We start from the raw sequence: 19,088 nt of genomic DNA on the forward strand, positions 1-19,088 counted from the left end.
ATTGAGTGAATGAGTGCAAGGGAGAATAAGAGACCGACAGAGAAAGTAAAAGTGTGTCTTGGTTCTGGTAGGTGTCTTACCAAACAGCTGTGTTGGGTTAGCACTACTGGTGGCCTTTTCATAGTTGGTGAGGCCCTCGTAGATTACTTTCCCCACCGCTGCATACAGACACTCCAACTCCTCATACTTAGACGCCACAGTTGACGTGCCTAGGAGAGGAACAGAAAAAGGCAACATATTTGATTATAGTAGAATGAAGTTTGGCTTATTGACTCAAAACGCAGTTTCCCAAATAGGCGTGTCTGCAGCGGATTCTTTTTGGGTCACAGGAAAACTCCTAAAAGTATGTCACAGCAGACACCGGTCTGGGATCTACTAATACAGCTGGGACTCACTGGGCTCGGTGGGGAATACGCTCATCAGTCTGGATAGCAGGGAGTGGACGGCCCGCAGGACTTTGGTGTTGCCGCAGGTCATGCAGGCAGCAATGCCCCTCTGGAGGGGCTTGAAGTGGGTAAGGATGGCTGGGGACTGGAGTACTGTCAGCAGGAAGCACAGGATCTCCAGGCCAGTACAGATGTTAGAGAAGTTAGCCTGGGCTGGCTGCTCCTGGAGGAGGGAAGAGGGAGAGAGAAGTAGAATGTGAGTGCAGGGTAATACATCAATCCTTTTGGAGTGCTGTCAATTTCACTCCATCTAGTAGAGAGGGAGAAGAGAAGAGAGATAGAAAGATGATTAGGAGCAGACCATTTGGTCTAATGTGTAATAATGAACAAGGTGACTCGGTTGATAAGGCTCTGGTCTAAGTTAAAAGTTATTGATTCAGCGCTGCAGGAACAGAATAAGGCCTAGTCTCTGGTGTGTTTCAGATAGAGGTGTGTGTGATGCCCTCTCCCACTGTCCCTTTAATGACTGACATGGCAGTACAATGAGATGGGCAATCTGATTTACAGCATTGTTCATTGGTCTGGATAAGACTGCTGGACATGTACTGTTCAGTCCCACCCCCCAGGTAAGGTTGGGGCTCGGTTTGAGGGGGGCTGCAGTGACCCACAGAGAGAAAAACAATCATTGTCAGACACTTGGGGTTACCCTCAGATAAGCTTCCTAAGACAAGGTTATGAATAGGGAGGAGGAGTGGAGGATGGGACAGTCAAGTCAGTCTGGGTGGATTAGTTATCTCTCCTACACTGAGTGAGGCTGCTGCTTCAAATAATGACAGGGAAGTGATAAGGGACAAAGGAATTAAAATAGGAAGACAAACTTAGGAGCTGAGGAAAACAACTGACTGAAGGCCAAATCCCAGGAGGAAACTTGGCAAGAACATACTTCAGTTACTCACTCATTGAAAACACAGCTCTACTTTGTGGATTTGAGCTGATGCATGTATGATGTGAGTATTACAAATCATTTCTGGGAGGCACGATAAAGCAATTTTGACCGGAAGAGAAGTAAAACCTCAATGTGAAATCAAAATCAACAACTAGAAAGCCAGAAGCAGAGATTTCTGTGAAGCCTTACCACAGTCATGAGGAGTTTGTCAAACCACTGTAGTTTGAGCTCAGCTCTGGGCCACATGTCAGGGCGGAGGGCAGTCTTCATCAGGCTTACACAGCGACGGGACAGGAGCTCACCTGGAGACCCCGCCACGTTGGCACTGTCATTGACCTGGAGCACACATCATAATCATCATAGTACAGGTTTTTCCATTTATGTTTAGAGGTTAGACAGATTGGTGTCACCTCGTTAGTCAGTATACGTTACACCTGTGCTGGTTGCCATCTTGTTAATGGGAAGGTGTTTGACCTGTGCTGGCCCAGGTGCTAATTAAGAGTGGCTGGCCCAGTGCTCCAGTTGCCTAGAGAGATGTGGAGGGTCAACACCTTTAGTTGGCTCTCCCTGTTTGATTTCTAGAAAGATCTTCCCTGTCTACATCATTTTGCTCCTCCTTTTGGTTTGCTTCCTGTCTTTAAGTTTGGTGTAGGTTTTTCCTTTGTTTGGCTCTTAGTGCGCGCTCATTGTGGGTGTCTGTCAGGTCCCGGTTGTTGTTGCTAATCAACTTTCAGTGGACACTCCCATGAGTGTATTTCAGAACCCTCCTAAAACCCCACTGTTTGTTTGTTCATCAGTGACTTTGTTAGTTCCACTTCTGTTTGAGCAACCTTGTTTTTCTTGGGGAAAGTAACAATCATCATTATCGTCTTCCATTGAAAATAGACAGAGGTTAATTAAGGGTCCCCGGGTCTTGTGAAACAAAATGGAGAAAAAGCAGCAGCTGTTTCAGTGTCAGACAATTGTAATATAAGTAAAAATGAAGCACATTCAGAGACTGCTATACATGGCAATTATGTACAATGGTGCCCAGAGGAGGTGGTGACATTCTTTCCCAGTTCTATTTCAGGTAAAGCCCACAGATCCAGAACCAAGGACATGTCCCTCTGCAAGTCCAGGGGTGAACATCTGCTGCTGCTACCAAGGCCTGCTGACTGTGACGCAGTGACCCGGGGGGGTACATGGGGCACTGTGTAAGCAAGGTGATCATGACAAAGGTGTTACCTGGCAGGCGATGCGGATAAGGAAGTTGACCACGGTGTCTGTGTGTTGTTTCTCCACTGGCTTGGTGAGGAGAGTCTCTGTTACCGGCATGGATGTACTGCGGCCAAACACCTACACACACATGGGACAGGGTGAGGCCAAACACCTACACACACATGGGACAGGGTGAGGCCAAACACCTACACACACATGGGACAGGGTGAGGCCAAACACCTACACACATGGGACAGGGTGAGGCCAAACACCTACACACACATGGGACAGGGTGAGGCCAAACACCTACACACACATGGGACATGGGACAGGGTGAGGCCAAACACCTACACACACATGGGACAGGGTGAGGCCAAACACCTACACACACATGGGACAGGGTGAGGCCAAACACATGCATATTCCACCTAGGCAATCAGAATGCATGGTGGAGCTGTTACCTAGACCCATCAGGATTTCCTGACCATGTGACTGGAGAAAATAATCTGTTCCCTCCTGATACATACACTAGTGCTGGGCGGTGTTACCGCGGCGACAGCTCCAGTGGCGGTACGGAACCTCTTGACGTCCTGTCCGGCAGCAGAGTCCATGGAGAGGCCTCTCTTCACCCCCCCAGTACCGCCTGCACTGGTCCCCTCTCCACTACCACCTGGGTCGGCCCCCTCCGCCTCCGGCTAGGAAAAATGAATCAAATATCAAAATCTACTTTCTACAGTTGTAAAAGGAAGAGTATCGTAGGTGAAACAATTAACGTGTTCTATCCTATTAAATGGGTCTGCACGCGTACCAGTGCGTCTTTGATCCTCTGTAGTTCCCACTTGATGACAACCTCAGCCAGGTCCACAGCCAGCTTCCTCTGTTCAATAGTCACACTGGGGGTGAAGCCCAGACGCTGCATGGCACTGATCATGTGCTGCACCAGGTGGTGACGCACCGGGTAGTACACCTGGGGACAGGGGGGTGCGTGGTTAGACACCACATGGGAGAAAACAGTGGGGGGGAAATACCTTGTGTGTGTTCATCTACACAGGTATGCTTGGGACTCTAGATACCATCGATTTAAACTCTGTGACAAAGCCCACACACTTATTAGGCCTATACTTAGCCAGAGAACACACTCAAACCCCAAAGGGTCAAGCACAGAGGCACACAGACAGAAACGCTCTGAAGAGGGTGCCTCTATGACACTCCTATCGGGAGTGCGGTCAGCATTGTCAGAGATGATTAGAGCTGTTCAGATGGAGTGATTATCTCTGATGGGTGACAGGGACTTCAACCCCAGACAGAAAGCACAGCTAAGCCCTGTCTACGTGCATACACACTGCAGAGAGTGAGATGAGCTTCCTGTCCGAGTGCAGTCTACACTGTCAGAGATCATCAGATGGAGACGCATGCACACTACTCTAGGCACATGTCCATCGTGACAGACTCATCTCTCCAGGGTAATGATGATGAGCGGTCTCGGTCAGAGAGCAGTGTGTCAAAGTGCCACAGATCAATCTACAATGAACTTGACCAGGCGTCAGTCTACTGTTCTGAACAGCTGGCTGGGATCATGATGAAGGGTGTAGGAAGCACAAGGGGGGGAAACCCATAGAATTAGTAGATTCTATAAAGTAGAATTATACAGAACAATCTACCCTGCGTGATAGGATGTGTGTGTGCGCGAGCGTTTGTTACGCACTCTGAAGTGCTGGACGATAAGGTGCAGTATATGGACCAGTTGAGGGACGGTGTGTCCCTCCTCCACGATGATCTTGCGTGTCCAGTGGGTCAGCATCTGGTGTCCGTCCTCCATGCGGGCTGGCACGGCCGGGGTCAAGATGGCCATAGCCTGGCGGACGATAGCCCTGGCCTCCATAGTGTGGGCCTTCAGCAGGCTATGGAACACCTAGATACACGCACAGGTGGAAGAAATGTGATCATGTCAAATGTAAAACATTACTTTTGAGGGCATAAATCAGTGAGCAGCTATCCTTTGTAAATTGGATTATGCAGCCTAAAAACACGCCAGCAACCTCCAAGAATGGTGCCGGTCAAGTGCCCTCCACATCAATGTGGGCAAGACAGAAGAGCTGATAATCGATGGCAACAACCTGCCACAATATATTAATTACAAGCTATTTCACAGAAAATATATTTAAAAAAAAGTAAAGTAACCTGCAGTACGATCTTCTTGTGGATGGCGAACTTGGCGATGATGTGTGCCAGGAGCAGGTGGCCGCTGTACTTGCAGGCAGGGTCAACACAGGCCTTGGGCAGCAGGCATGGCCAGGCGAAGGTCATGAGGCGCCGCAGCTTGCTGTTCCGGGACTTGTTGTTGTCGTGGATGTGGTGGGGGGCGTGCTCCACCAGGAGAGTAGAGAACTGGAGCAGGTAGATACGGAGGGAATCTAGGAGGTCTGCCTGCTTTTCTGGATCCAGGACCTATGAGAGAGAGAAGATGGATGTATTACATATTTCTTGCCCTTCTCTCTGTGGGGAGAAATGTCTTGAAGGACAAAGAGAATATGTACATTCTATAGGTATTTTTTTTAAAAGCAACTGATAATTTAATAAATAAATACAATATAATCTGATTTGGGGGGGCAGTGGCATTTTTTGGCAGGGGCATTTTTGGCAGTGGCATTTTGGCAGGGGCATTTTTGGCAGTGGCATTTTCCACAAAGACTTAAAATGCATAATTTGTCGTGGAGAGAGGAAATGAGTTTAAAACCCAACCAGACGATCAGATCCATACTAGGTCTGGTGTTGGTCAGACAGTGAGTCAGGGACTATGATTAGATTGTGTTCAAGACAAACAAAACCGTGACCTTTACCGTTGCCACGGTGACAGTACTGCCAGGCAGGCCAGAACATTAGACACTGCTCTGATGGATGGACAGAGTGATGAGAGGAGAGAGGGCAATAGGATGAGAGCAGAAAGAGGGGGCAAGATGGGCAAGGGAAAAGAGAGATGAGAGGAGAAAGGGAGAAGACGATCAGAATAAAAGGAAAAAGAGGTAGTGATGGATGTAACAGATGAGGGAGAAAGGGATGAAAAGAGGAGAGAAGGACAGGGGTGTAGAGAAAGGATAGGCCATCCATGAAGAGTCTTGAGGGCGAGGCATTGGTTGGTTTTTATACCTTGGTGATGAAGACGCTGGTGATGCTCTCGGAGTTGTCTCCCTCTGGGTTGGGCGGTCCCAGAAGCTGCTCCCCCTCCCCCTTCTCAAAGCTGTATAGGAACGCTGGATTCAGGATGTGCTGCAACACCTGGGACAGAAAGAGACAGGTTGTAATAACAGATCCACACTTAAAGAAGAGAACTTCTCTAACGGGTGTGGTCTTTTTTAAAGGTCTATAGAGGAGATAAGAGCAGGAATGTCAGTTAAATAAAATTCCACGTTTAAAAAACATGTACATTTACATTGTCTGCTAAATGACCAATCTGATCAAGAGCGACTTAGTCAAATCTTTCAATCAAAAATAAATCAATAAAAAGTACAACTTAATCATTTAAACTCCTCACAATAACAAGAGCATATATCAATGGTAGACATTGAAGACAAAGGAATGATTAAGCAGTCAGCAGCAGAATAACTGAGCATTTATAGGTACCATCCTAATGAACTAGTCTCCACCCTATACATCATCCTCTAGGCAGGACATATTTTAATAGAGGCATCATGTGGCAGCATATGCTCCGACGCTGCCATTAACACACACAGAAACAGATAATAGAGGGAGAGGAAATGCGTAGCGCCACACTCTCTTATTTGGTCTCATATGTTCCCATTCATTTAGAGTGTCTGTGATATCAATCATACAGACGTCGCCCAACATTACTTTATTGCCATTAGTTGATTAGTGTCCTTCTACAGCGCGTGTGTGTGTGTGTCTCGCTCTCTCTCTAGCGGAGACATTAGCATTATCTATTAAAGCAGAGGCAGTGCCTGTGGCTGAACCAGAGAGAGAGAGAGAGTGTGAGAGATATGCATTATGTTAAATCGTCCAGATGTTAGGCTAGGGGAGGAGGACTACTAGAAAGAACAGCCGTTTGTTAGCAACAGTGGTCCTAATATTTCACCATATGAGAATAGGCCTCCATTCTGCATCCCAAATAGCACAATTTTCCCTATATAGTGCACTACTTTTGACCAGAGCCCTATGGACCCTGGTAAAAGTAGTGTGCTATAAAGGGAATAGGGTGCCAGTTGAGACGCATCCTGTGAGTGTGGAGGTCCTGGCTGCTCTCTCAGTTAAGGTGAAATATCCAGACCCCATCTGCCTAGTGCTATTGCACAGCACACCCTTTCTCCCTATAGAGCCTTGTTTTCAGGAAAATGCTTAAGACTATGATTCACAGTAGAGATATGGGTGATATGGACAAACATCCATATTGGATAAATTGCCTGAATTGATGAAAGAACGAAAAATAGAACGATAAGTTTATAACATTAATGTGCACTTCAGCTTTTTAGTTAATAACACTTTCAACTACTTCTAGTAATTTGATGGTTGTGGCCACCAGTTGTACCATTAACAAATCACCCATATTAGCAAACCTCATTCATGTCAAACTTTACAGTTCTCTAGTACAGACTACTTATTGTAATGAACGATATCAGAAAAATGCATGCGATAAGTCATTGGCGTGTCAATGTTGATCATTTTCGGTTTATTGTCCCAGCTCTAAACACACACAGGCACAAGAACACACACTCAAGCACTAGCACACACACACGGACAGCATCTGCTCTTCGCTAGAGAACAATTAAGAGGATGACTATATGAGCAGTATAATTCATCAGGGGGAGAACTGGCGCTGCACCGCTGAAATTAAAAAACTCTGCAGTTCAGCAGGGAACACTCACGAGTTTGTGAAGAATATAGCCATTTAATTACAGATTTTTTGCTTTTAATATAATGGTCTTTCACCATATATTTGTGGGTGCGAATGAATGCATTTGAGGGGATGCTGTGTTCCCATATACATCTCTGTGTGTGTGTGAAAGAGTGCGACAGCGAGAATGGGTTGGTTACCTTGGCTTTGAGCTCATCGTTGAAGTGTGGGTCGTTGAACTCTACGAAGCGGAAGAAGAGGGCTCGTTTGTGAGCGATGCTGTAGTTCTTAGGGATCTCCTCCTCCATGTAGTCCTTTAGGAAGGTCATGTTGCACAGGAAACGACCCGTGAACGCCCTCAGCAGCTGGAACAGCAGCTCGATCTCATTGAAGTTTCGTCTGGGGGGGCAAGGAGTACAAGTACAAATCCTTTGATTTTTGTAGAAGACATACATCAATGTCTGAAGATTTACATGAAAGCTCGAGGTTGCACAGTCAAGGATGCATTTCTCTCAAGCCTCTTGAGTTAAGAAATATTGACAGTGGTAGTGCAACTGATGCATATTTGCAGTAGCTGAGCAGGCATTAAGCCAGCACTATCATGGCGTGTGTGTGAGGTACATACTTGCAGTAGCTGAGCAGGCAGTAGGCCAGCAGCTTGGGCTCCTTCCAGTTGATGGCGGCCATGTTGTCTTTGCGGTGTCGTTCCTGGAAGGCCTCGCTGACCCAGACCCGTCTAAGCTGGCTGACCAGAGAGTGCTGGCCCGCCAACCAGCCCTCCTCATTCTTTACTATGATGCTGATAATCTGAGGAGTGAAAGAGGGGAGAGAGAACAGTAGACTCAGGTGTGAGAAGGTATAACAAACTCACTCTGTTGGAAAACATTTGATAAGTGTAAGTAGGGCAGTGATGAAATTTCATCAGCCGGTGATCATCTAGAAAATAACTGTCAGTCTCACAGTAATTGACTGTTAATTAACAAACATTTAGCATATCCTGGCTTCCACATAGCCTACAAGCCACTGATGCAGACCTTAAGAACATACATTTTAAAAAGTCTAATAAATCCATGTAATATATGCGAAACTTCACAATAAATCAGCTCTAAAGAAACATGATAAGTAAATGTAGTCTATTTCAGAATAGCATACTCTGAGTTGTCCTTATGTTAGGCCCTGATCTGGCTATGCCATATGGCTGTGGGCTACACTAGCTCAGATATTTGATATTATATATATTCTGTGGCATTATTTTATAGTATGAAGAATACAATTGAACAAAGCTGAAAAAAATAAAGGATATTTTCTACAAACGATTTGAAGGAGTGTGCACATGCAGCTATTCTGTGTTGAGCCGTTAACAAAGAAATAGTTATTCCTATATGTTTAATTTAGAGTTATTAATGTAAGTATTAATGAATGTTCTACAAAGGTTAGGCTATATGTTTAATACATTGTAAGGCTGCATGATGCGAGTCTAATGATGATTTGAAAAAAGTAGCTTGAAAAGGCATGAGCTCTGCTTAGTTTTTTTGCGCAAGCTATACACACACTTCATCGGTCACTCATTCACAATATGACAAGCACTTGATAATGCCTCAAATTTCCCAGCAGCATCCCCTTTGTATGGCCATAATGTCCCCCCAAAATTCCATGCCTTTTGCAGCCCTTCTCCCTAAATGCTTCCCACTCCAAAGCCCTTCTCATCTCACTCACATGGCTCTCCATCACGTGATCTGGTCTTTCTCACAGGCTACAAGTGAAGACAGACATATCGGGGACACAACTGCGCGTGTCCTTATCCAATTCTGAGGTGCATGTTGAAGATATTGGAAGAACTGTCCACATTTACTTTTTCAGCCAACAAGAGGAGTAGGCATAACGAACAGCAAAAGCACTAGTCTATGTCATACTGTCCCCCATAGTACAAAGGTCGACCTATTCTATTCGAGAAATAAATATTCCAAACATAGTCTGGGACAGTTGTGGGATGCGATAGACCCAAATTAGTACAACCACTAGCATCAAAAAAACTTTTTTACGCAATGTGGCTGACGCAACAGATCAGAACGTTTGGCCAAAAATTACTGATAGTTTATAGTAGTCTAATAGTTTATTTCTTCACATCATAAGCGCAGCAATGCGCACACAGCAGTAGGTTGTAAGCGTAAATATTCAATTAGCAGGAAAACACCATTATCAAATGTGACCAGAAATGGGATTATGCATGTAATGCTTTTATTATTTAAAAAAAGTGCATTTATGGTGAAAATGAACTTACCCAACTTGAAACTCACGTGCTGCATATGTATGCCAGTTAGGCTCTACACTCCTTATAAAGCAGATAATGTGCTTAAAGTTAAAGAAATTATTTGGCCACTGTAGTTGTGATAGAAACCATACCAAAACATAGGCCTATGGGCCTACATGAGGTGTGCGACTATGATACGAAAGTCAAAAAACAAAAAAAAGGTATACATTGTTTCTTGCCTGCACTGGGTGGGCATCATTCACAAGTGATAGTGTGATGGGTGACAATATTAGCCTATTATTGATTTCATCTTGTCTTTACAAAGAGTAAATAATAAATGTGTGAAATTTGTTTTGATTTACAATGGACCATTATCATGCACCTGTCTTGAAACGGGCAGCGGGGGAAAATACATGTCAGCTATGCACTTAAAAAGCAAATGGAGGATGCTTTTCCTGTGGTAAATTTTCATGCCAGCCATATAGGCTATACTCATTTTGTAAATATAAGCAATGTGCTTAATATTAGGAAAGTTGAAAAATAAATATAGTAGCCTATAGAAAGCTGATGTTTTAGTAGAGGCCATCACTCTTTTTTCTTAAGCAATTGCATAGCCTATTGAAATGGTGCCCAACATGCACTCATGGGCTCATGAAGTGTTTGATTAGATTTTCAAAGACATTTGCATTGATGTCAGAGTGACTAGAGGGACAATAGAGTGCTGAGTACCCGGCAGTTAGCCAGTTTGGTAGACTACTAATGACCAGCAGCAGCATCAAAGCTTGGAGAAGCTTAATTACTGTGACTAAACAGTCACATGGAATTTGACTGCCTTCATGACTCGTGATCGTATTACCGCCACACCGGCGGTCACAACAGCCCTAGGCGTAAGCAACATGGCTGAAACTAGCCTGTCAGCAGTAGATTAGCATGAAGTGTCATGGGGTAAAGAATGTGTGTGTGTGCGTGTAATGGAGTGCACTCGTGTCCAAAGCTGTGCATCTGTGTGCGTCCTCACTCACCTTGATGGCCTGGAACTGCAGGTCAAGCCGGGCTGTGTTGGTGGAGGGGGACCCAGGTCTAGCGGTGGCTGCGGTACCAGCAGGGACCAGCAGGGGGGCGAAGCGGCTCGGGTTGGAGGCTAGCACGTCCCTCAGGGGCTTGGCTTCTTTATGCTTCAGGAAACTCTGGAGCACAACAGTGGAGAGGGGATTAAGAGAATGGGAAATATAAAATTAATTTCTTACAGAGATCCATAGAGCAAACCAGCTTAATGAGAACACCCAGAGCAAAATGTTAGCAGCCAAAACAGCACTTGTATTTGGCAATTGTTTTCACACAGGGATTCCTTGACAGTTAAAACCCGGTAGTGAGACAATGTGCCTGAGGCTCTTAGGCAGGAGGGCATTTGTCTCACCATGAACATGCGGCTCCACTGTGGGTCATTGAGTGTGGCCTCCATCATGAACAGCTCTACGGTCTGGGACGGGTGACGCGTCAGGAACTTGATCAGGGGCTCCCTGAACGGACTGCCAGCCTAGGGGGGGGGGCAATAAGTTAACCATGTCCATGACAATCTAAAAAAAGTGTTCTAAAAATGGACTGAAAAAGAAGTGGAAGGGAACTATAATTCAGGGGTAGATGGAGAGGTGGAATGAAGAGATTAGAGGGAGAGAAAAAGAGAGGAGTGGAAGGATGGAGAGAATTGAGGAGAGAGACGTGCCTAGTACCTCTATAAGCATGGCCCGCTCGGTCTTCATGACCACTTCCAGCAGAGGTTTGACCAGAGTCTGAGGAGCTGCTGGGATCAAGTGGAACAGGTTGATAATGGCCGAACATATCTTCATCTCCTAGAGAGGGAGAGGACAAGAGGGAGAGAGGGAAAGTGGAGGTGAGAAAATAAAATAGTATTAAGTCATCTTTACCAACATCTTGAACAGACATCTTGATTTTGCAGTAACTGTAGAGATACACTAGCCCAATACCAAATGGACCCCTTAGTCCGGCCTAATCCCTAGACACTTTTTGAGATCTGAGAGGATTGGCTAGAGCTCCACGAGTACTTAGGGAGTAGGGGCCAATTTGGAACTGCGCGACAGGGCATTTCTAAGGGAAAACAGCTTCAGGGGATGAGGAAGTGATGTCACTAGTTGGGGAGTGGTGATTGGTTGTTTTGGAATATGGATGAGAGGGGTTGAGAGTACCATCTACAACTTGCTGACTTCAATGACTTTACTATTAGTGACTCTTATATGACGTTAAAATGAAATGGGGTCATAAACTGAGTTGGTATAAAATGTCACAGAACATTTTGATACGGTATAGCACCAGGTAAGGTTAATGTTAAGCAACCAAACACAACAGACAATACAATCCACCAGCACTACCACAACACTATGGGGGGGCAACATTGGACCCAGTCTCACCTCAACGCCCTCCAATGCAGGCTGTGCCGGAACGGAATGGGAGAGAATGGAAAGAGTCAGCAAAGCAGTGTGTGTGTGTATGTGTGTGTGTGTGTGTGTGTGGGGGGTGCATGAAGGATGGAATGGAGTAGAATGAGTGTGTGTGTGCAAATATTCAGACAGTGGCAAAGACCTGAGAAATCTCAAACATTTTCATACTGAACAGGGGAGAAAAAAACAGGACAATTGGTTAAACAAACTGGTATAGTTGTGCTTCTTCCTTACCCCTCTATCCACTCTCTACCCCTCCTTAACCCCCCTCACTCTCCTCGTCATCCCTCTTATCCCTCCCTGCCCCCCCTTCTTCCTCATCCCCTCTCTCCCTGTTCTCCTGTGTGGTTGACCTGGTGGTCCCTGCCTCATTGTCAGTGGCAGCCCTCAAAGAGAAGAGTAGTGGCAGGCGAACAGAGGGCCAATTTACATCTCATTACCACTACGTTTGAGGAGCGCAGAGAGAGGAAGAGAAAAGAAAAGCAGGAAATAATGGATGCTATTTCTGCGAAGGCTGACGGTGGACGGTGCATCTCTCCACCCTGCAACACCTCTTCTTCCCCTTTACAAGGTTATCTGTCAGAGATAACGAGTGGAGAGACGGTGGCTGGGCTGCTGGCTCTGCGCTCTGGCTGGCGCCTAATTAATCATTGATTGTAATATGGCCACTCACTTCTCATCTGGAGCAGGCCTCACTGAGGAGCTGTCAGGGTGCATGTGTGTTAAGTCATCTTCCTATGTGTTCATACTCACACTGCCATCGCTGCGCTGGCCTCCCTTGTGAGTTATGACTACCACCTCCATCCATTTCCTAAGGTGTTGCTGAGAGAGAGAGAGAGATGAATCAGATATTTAATCATTCATTTATTCAAATGGATGACTACCTCCTTGATGCGTTAATAGCGACTTAATAAATAATGTTTAGCCCAAACTCAGCAGCCTTCCTTCTTTACCATCATCTGGTCACAGAACTTGTCGTTGAAGGAGTTGGGGAAGAGGCGTGTGACCGAGGTGAGGCGGTTGACCACGTTGAGGGTCAGACTGCGGTAGTCCCCCAGCATCATCAACAGAGGGCGCATGTGGGTGTGGATCTGGTCCACCTCGATGGTGGCCCCTTCCAGGAACTGGGAGACAGAACAAAGAGAAAAAAATACATTCCTTTAACCATAATCATTTTTCAATTCAGGTCATTCTCAGCATGAATCATGGCTTATTCTCACCAACTTTATTTCTGTCTCTCAACCCAAGAGCCCAGTAAAACAGCTCTGGATGATCCAGTGCCTGAGAGAAAGGGCGCAACAATAAGGCCAGGGCCAGTCACACACACAGGGATGATGCATGGCAGCCACATTAATTCTCCCCTCTTTGCTCAGAACAAACACTCCATCCTGTATCGACCGCTCCCTGGCAACGCTCATTAGTGTTAGGCCAGGGAAGACAGCGTGAGAGGAGGCGAGAATGAGAGGAGAGAATTGAGGGAGAAATGATTGTTGGATGGAAGGAGAGATGAAGGTGTTGATAGGTAGATTGAGGGTATGAAGGCTGGAGGTCAGTGTTGCATTGAGGAAGAGGCACATGTAGAAGAAATTCAATGATTTTGTGATGGAGGGAGAAAAAAGGTGTGCAATGAGGGGATCAAGAAAGAGAAATAAGAAAGGAATGAATGAGGTGATGAGGACAAACGAAAGGAGAAGAAAGGGAAGGGAGGATACCTAGTAAGTTGCACAACTGAATGCCTTCAACCAAAATATGTCCTCTGTATTTAACCCAAACCCTCTGAATCAGAGAGGTGCGGGGGGCTGCCTTAAAATCCACATCGTCAGCCCAGGAGCAGTTGTTGGGGCTGACTACCTTGCTCAAGGGCAGAACAGCAGATTTTTACACCTTGCCGGCTTAGGAAATTGAACCATGACCTTTCTGTTACTAGCCCAATGCTCTTAACGGCTAGGCTACCTGGGACGTGTGTAATATACTAACCTTCCTCATACAGGCCTCTCCTGCCTCCTGCAGTTCAGAGTTGGTAGAGTTGAGGGCTTTGAACAGTGCAGCAATGATCTTCTCTCTGGACTGAGGCAGGTAGTTACAAGCTGCCAGGGCATCTATGCAGACAGAACAACTGTCAATTTACTGCTTTATAAAAGACAAAATGTTGGATTAACACATTTGTTTAGAGATGCTGTGGAATAGTAGATGAACAAAGCAGAATTAGAAAGAATGTTGTTCCCATTTTGTCGAGTTGATTGTGATATACGTGTTTGTTCTACATGTTGAATGGCAGAATTATTTGGAGTCCTTCAGTGTAGTAAGTACTCAGACTCCTGTCATGTACTCACTAAGGGCAGCGATGCGCAGGGGAACCAGAGAGGGCAGGCTCTTATAGCAGGGCAGTTTCATCAGAGCAGCGTCCTCAGCCTCACACAGGTTCAATAGCTGGAGAAAGAGCAAGAAAGAACTGTAATCAATACGGATCAATAGGGGATGGAAATACAGAGTCAACTCAATACATTGTTAACTCAATAGGGCAAATTGTTTTTAACAGTTTGTGATAATTATTGGATAGACCACTTTTAAGGTATGAAAACAAAACCTATGATAAACGTTTGACTTTGTGATAAACTCTTCCTTTCAGTCCGTTGCCATGGCTATGCCCACGACCTCTCACCTCTGTGTAGAAGACCTTGTGCTCCATGACGTTGAGGTCCATGGTAAAGAGGCGTGGCTGCAGGGTAGTGCAGAAGGTATTGCCCTCCATCAGGCCGATCTGGGCGTTGGCCGGCTGGTGACGCAGCAGGTGTTTCTTAGGGGGGATCATGTCCTGTAACACCTGTGGGTGGGAGGGGTTATAAATCAACAGGTGCTTCTTGGGTCACGTTCTGTAACACCTGGACCTTCGTCCCAATATCTGTAGCATGTGTAGAGCAAGGACCATATCTACCACTGCCTAACAGTCACCACTCTATGAGCTACGAAAAATCCTGTTTTACCCATTCAATTTCTATGATGGTGAATGCATACATACACACGATAACATACGCACATGTACACGTGGATTTTGTGTTGTAGATATTTGGTAGTAGAGTAGAGGCCTGATGACACACAGTACATGGTGAATTCTGTAATTAAAGTAATTCAAGTATTGTAATGTTTTTTTAAATTGTATAACTGCCTTAATTCTGCCGGACCTCAGGAAGAGTAGCCTTGGCAGCAGCTAATGAGGATCCATAATAAATACAAAATGTGCCACAAAACCCTGGTACGGCATCTTAGACCCACCTCTTTGTGCGGCTCCATGATGATGGTGACACTCTTCCCGGTGACCTGAGCTAGCACCTGCAGGGAGTGCATGGCCTGCTTCCTGACTGTGGAGTTGGGGGAGGTGACCTCTCTCACCAGGTCATGGGTGACCATGTGGAAGGACTTGTCCTGAGCAGCCAGCAGCTCCTCAGTCTTCTCCTCATCCTTCAGAGGGGTGGCACAACGAACCAGGAGCTGCTCCAGAGTGGTCTTGGCCATGGCTACTGCACCATTAGACACCTGGAGGTCAAACTTGATATATTTAACTCTTGTTTTTACCCTCCCCGTAAACACATTTTTCTTTGATGTGATTGTTTTAACCCTGTGTGTCAACACAAATCAGACAACTAGTGTCTGCAACAGTTGGTTAACACAGGTAACTGTACCTCTCCAGTGAGGTCCATCATGACGAAGAGCAGAGCCTTGAGGAAGGTGAGTTGGTTCTGCAAGACCCAGATGAGAGGTAGTCTCTCCATCAGGAACTTAATGGACACCACCCCGCCCAGCTTGGCGTACCAGGCCTGCTCATAGCAGCATGCACACAGACGCTCCACGATGTAGGAGAACAGAGGCAGCTGGCACGCCTGGGGACGGAGACGAGATGAGAAGGGAGATGAGGGGGGATAGAAAGATTAGCAGAATGAACTCATCACAAGCACTTATTCACAGACAAAATTGAAAACAATTACAGTAATCAAGACTTCACATCCTACTTAAAACATATCAATTTTTAGAAATCACCACCAACAAGCATTCAAGTGATTCAATCCCACTGGTAAACCCCCAAGCCCCCTTTCTCTCACCCTCTCCTTGGACCCCAGGATGATGGAGGCTACGTCGAAGATAACAGCCAGAGCCACCTCTCCTATTTTACACAGCTCCTTTTCCTCGTAGGCCATGCAGATGGCAATGGCGTCGATCAGAACCAGCGGATCCATGCCCTTAGAACCGTTCTCCTCACTGTGGAACATAGCTGTGTTGGGCTGGCTGCCCAACTGGTAGCACTGCAGCAAGAACGGACCTGGGGGTGGGGGAGACCAACACAACAACCATGAGGAGCATAGAAAAAGGAGAGGAAAAGAGTGAGAGAATGAGATACCGAAGGAGAGAGACAAAGAGCTGGAGAGCTTCCAGCCAAATGAGAGAAAAGAAGAAGGGTGGAGAGACGGTCAAGTCCAAAATGCAAGTGGTACAAAAACACAGGAAGAGAAAGATTAATTCTCTCACCACACTGCTGAGCGACAGCCACCATGGTGTAGTGTCTGATGAGGCTGGCCACAAAGGGCAGAGCGCTGGGGCGGAGGTCCTTAATGACAGCAGACATGAATGCACCGGTCAGTGCCTGTTCAAAAGTCCTGCGGGCCGGCGTGTCCTGGGCCTTGTAGCGGTGGGAGATGATCACACTAGGGATCCATTTCTCTGTGAAACTGGACACACCGCAAAACACACTAAATGAACATGCCGCCATAGGACATTCAATAGACAAAAGCAAAGGACAAAACACTCCCATTAACATTTTCCTCAGTGTTTCCCCTAGGATTTTTTTCAGGAGGGGAGAGTTGGTGGCAGAGCTGCTGAATGCATGTACGGGAAACACTGGATCATATGACAAAACTGTAATGCATCATTTACAGGGCCTGTCACATGTTTTTATCCTGCGGTAAATGTCTCTGGGTAAATCATCTGTTGTCTCTGCCAGTGCCTAATAACCCTGAGGACCGACAGAGACTGTCTTTGTGCCTGACTGGTTGGTATGTGCCTCTCTGTCCCCCCCCCCCCGACTCTCTCACAAGGCTGTGTTGTTATTTAGCCCTGCTGAAGGGGACGGGTTGGTGTGTGTTATTTAGCCCTGCTGAAGGGGACGGGTTGGTTTGATTGAGAGGCTGTTTTCTCCATGCTTGAGCTTATGTTTTATAATGCCAGATGCCATGGCTACCCCTGATGGATTGCTCCATTTCATTATCACCATTTAAAATACTTTTGCTTTAGGAGAGGGAGAGGCTGAGAGGGGAGAAGATGAGGGAGGGAGGGATTTAGGGGAGGGGGGGCAGTTAGACAGACTGCCAGATCAATTTCTGTTCATTTACAGCCCCGGCCACTCTGATGAGCTCCATTCTCACTTCTTGGCATTTGGTGATATTAAAGAAAAGGTGATGCTGTTCACTGAAAGGCCCTTTTCACGGTGACCAACCTGTAAAACAGACAGAGAATGAGGGGGCGAGAGAGAGAACAGAAGTCATGAATCAAAACATCTGACAGAGGTGGGGGGGAGTGGGGGGCTGTGTGTGTGTGGAGCAGGGAGGAGCGTAAACAGAGAGGGGAAAGTCAATTAGCCCCTGGTGAGGATCAATGATAGTAATGAGACCCACTCTCCCCTCCGTCTCTCTCTGCCGAAGCATCTTTCAGTAATCAGCAGCTGTAACACTTGACAGAGCTGATGAAGCAGCTTGACATGTGATGGAAGATATGAGAGAGGAGGGGCAAAGTGGAAGGGAGGGATGGAGAGGGGTATATATGGAGATTAATTAGGGCAGAGGGAGAAAGACCTCAAGTCATATGGGGTTAAGGGTGTGTGTAGTCTTACTTGGGGTGAGCAAGTAGCTGGTACAGGGCGTGTTTGTTGTCGTCCAGGCTTGTCATGGCAACCAGGAAACACTTGATGACCTCCCAGGCCTGTCGTCTGTAGTACGGCTCCGTGTTGGCACTCTTTAGACAATCCAGAGCCGTCTCTATAGCCTGCAGGGGAAACAGACACAGAGAGACGTTTACCTTCCAACATCCATACAGACAAGGCTTCAAAATAAGATCTACAGTAAATCATTTAATTGACCATGGTGGATTCATAAGATGAAAGAGCTGTTTGTCAACTTACAAAGGACACCTGACAAGCAGTAAAACCAAACGTAAATGTTCAACACTAGTGCTGAGCGAATAGTGCTTTTTGAAGACGGTTCGGGTTTGATTATTTTTTAAATAATCATGGCTTTCGATTTCAATTGTTGTTTTCTTTACCTGAAATGCATTGTGTGGCTTGAATGCTGTAAAAGAATCAAACAATGAATAAAAGCCTCATGATGGTAGTGACTGTCCATTACTGCTTATCACTTAATAACCATCATTTATTCACATTACATAGGGCCTACTTTAAGCAAATATTTCAGTTATGTATATTAAAGGGTTTTATGTGATGATATTATTTCATTCCAAGTCATCATCTCTATAGAGCTGCTGCCTACGTTGTCTGACAAAAATCACAATTTTCGTAGTTCTTCAAAGTAAATAAGGCATACTTTAATGACTGCTGAATACCAACTATCAAATCACTTAGATCATGTATTTTCAGGTAGAGATACCTCGAAACAGCTTTCTATCCCTCTCTATCACACATTGTTCTGTCTCTTCTCTCAGGGTCTGCCTGACACTCCTATAACAGGCGTTAAAGAAACACAGACCGGCACGCAGTGGATTATGGTCATTGTAGTTTCAGGTTTTCTGAGTGAAACTATGTAGCATTTTGTCCTGTTGGAAACTACAACTCCCTAGTACAGATTTATCGCTATAGAAACTACGCAATGTGCGCATTGAGCTTACAGGAAAAACCAGAAGGAAATGGAATTCAAATAATTGAACTGATGTTCATCAATTAGTTGTTTAAAAACAAAAATATAACTAACATTTCAGTTATTCGCTCAGCATTTCTCAAAACTTCCCA

At 45.8% G+C, this 19,088-nt stretch overlaps 1 protein-coding gene across 6 annotated transcripts in view; it reads right to left on the bottom strand.

Annotated features, from left to right (window-relative positions):
* LOC112224446 (transformation/transcription domain-associated protein) overlaps positions 1–19,088 on the bottom strand; it is a 75,286-nt gene that overhangs the window by 44,526 nt on the left and 11,672 nt on the right. For 4 of the 6 annotated variants that reach the window (XM_042306134.1, XM_042306131.1, XM_042306133.1 and 1 more), the window contains exons 21-45: positions 17,961–18,112; positions 16,604–16,803; positions 16,180–16,397; positions 15,763–15,960; positions 15,356–15,616; positions 14,745–14,906; positions 14,416–14,512; positions 14,060–14,181; positions 13,036–13,206; positions 12,836–12,904; positions 12,053–12,073; positions 11,357–11,476; positions 11,044–11,163; positions 10,649–10,813; positions 8,001–8,182; positions 7,576–7,774; positions 5,677–5,805; positions 4,711–4,977; positions 4,235–4,441; positions 3,338–3,496; positions 3,057–3,224; positions 2,557–2,667; positions 1,522–1,668; positions 396–609; positions 81–209 (exon numbers count right to left, since the gene is read on the bottom strand). In XM_042306134.1, coding sequence (XP_042162068.1) covers positions 81–209; positions 396–609; positions 1,522–1,668; positions 2,557–2,667; positions 3,057–3,224; positions 3,338–3,496; positions 4,235–4,441; positions 4,711–4,977; positions 5,677–5,805; positions 7,576–7,774; positions 8,001–8,182; positions 10,649–10,813; positions 11,044–11,163; positions 11,357–11,476; positions 12,053–12,073; positions 12,836–12,904; positions 13,036–13,206; positions 14,060–14,181; positions 14,416–14,512; positions 14,745–14,906; positions 15,356–15,616; positions 15,763–15,960; positions 16,180–16,397; positions 16,604–16,803; positions 17,961–18,112 — 3,988 coding nt within the window. The remainder of the gene's footprint in view (positions 1–80; positions 210–395; positions 610–1,521; positions 1,669–2,556; positions 2,668–3,056; positions 3,225–3,337; positions 3,497–4,234; positions 4,442–4,710; positions 4,978–5,676; positions 5,806–7,575; positions 7,775–8,000; positions 8,183–10,648; positions 10,814–11,043; positions 11,164–11,356; positions 11,477–12,052; positions 12,074–12,835; positions 12,905–13,035; positions 13,207–14,059; positions 14,182–14,415; positions 14,513–14,744; positions 14,907–15,355; positions 15,617–15,762; positions 15,961–16,179; positions 16,398–16,603; positions 16,804–17,960; positions 18,113–19,088) is intronic. The other 2 variants (XM_024388000.2, XM_042306132.1) reach the window with 1 other exon arrangement.

Source organism: Oncorhynchus tshawytscha, linkage group LG25 (genome assembly GCF_018296145.1).
Source record: "Oncorhynchus tshawytscha isolate Ot180627B linkage group LG25, Otsh_v2.0, whole genome shotgun sequence".
NCBI classification, from domain to species: Eukaryota; Metazoa; Chordata; class Actinopteri; order Salmoniformes; family Salmonidae; genus Oncorhynchus; species Oncorhynchus tshawytscha.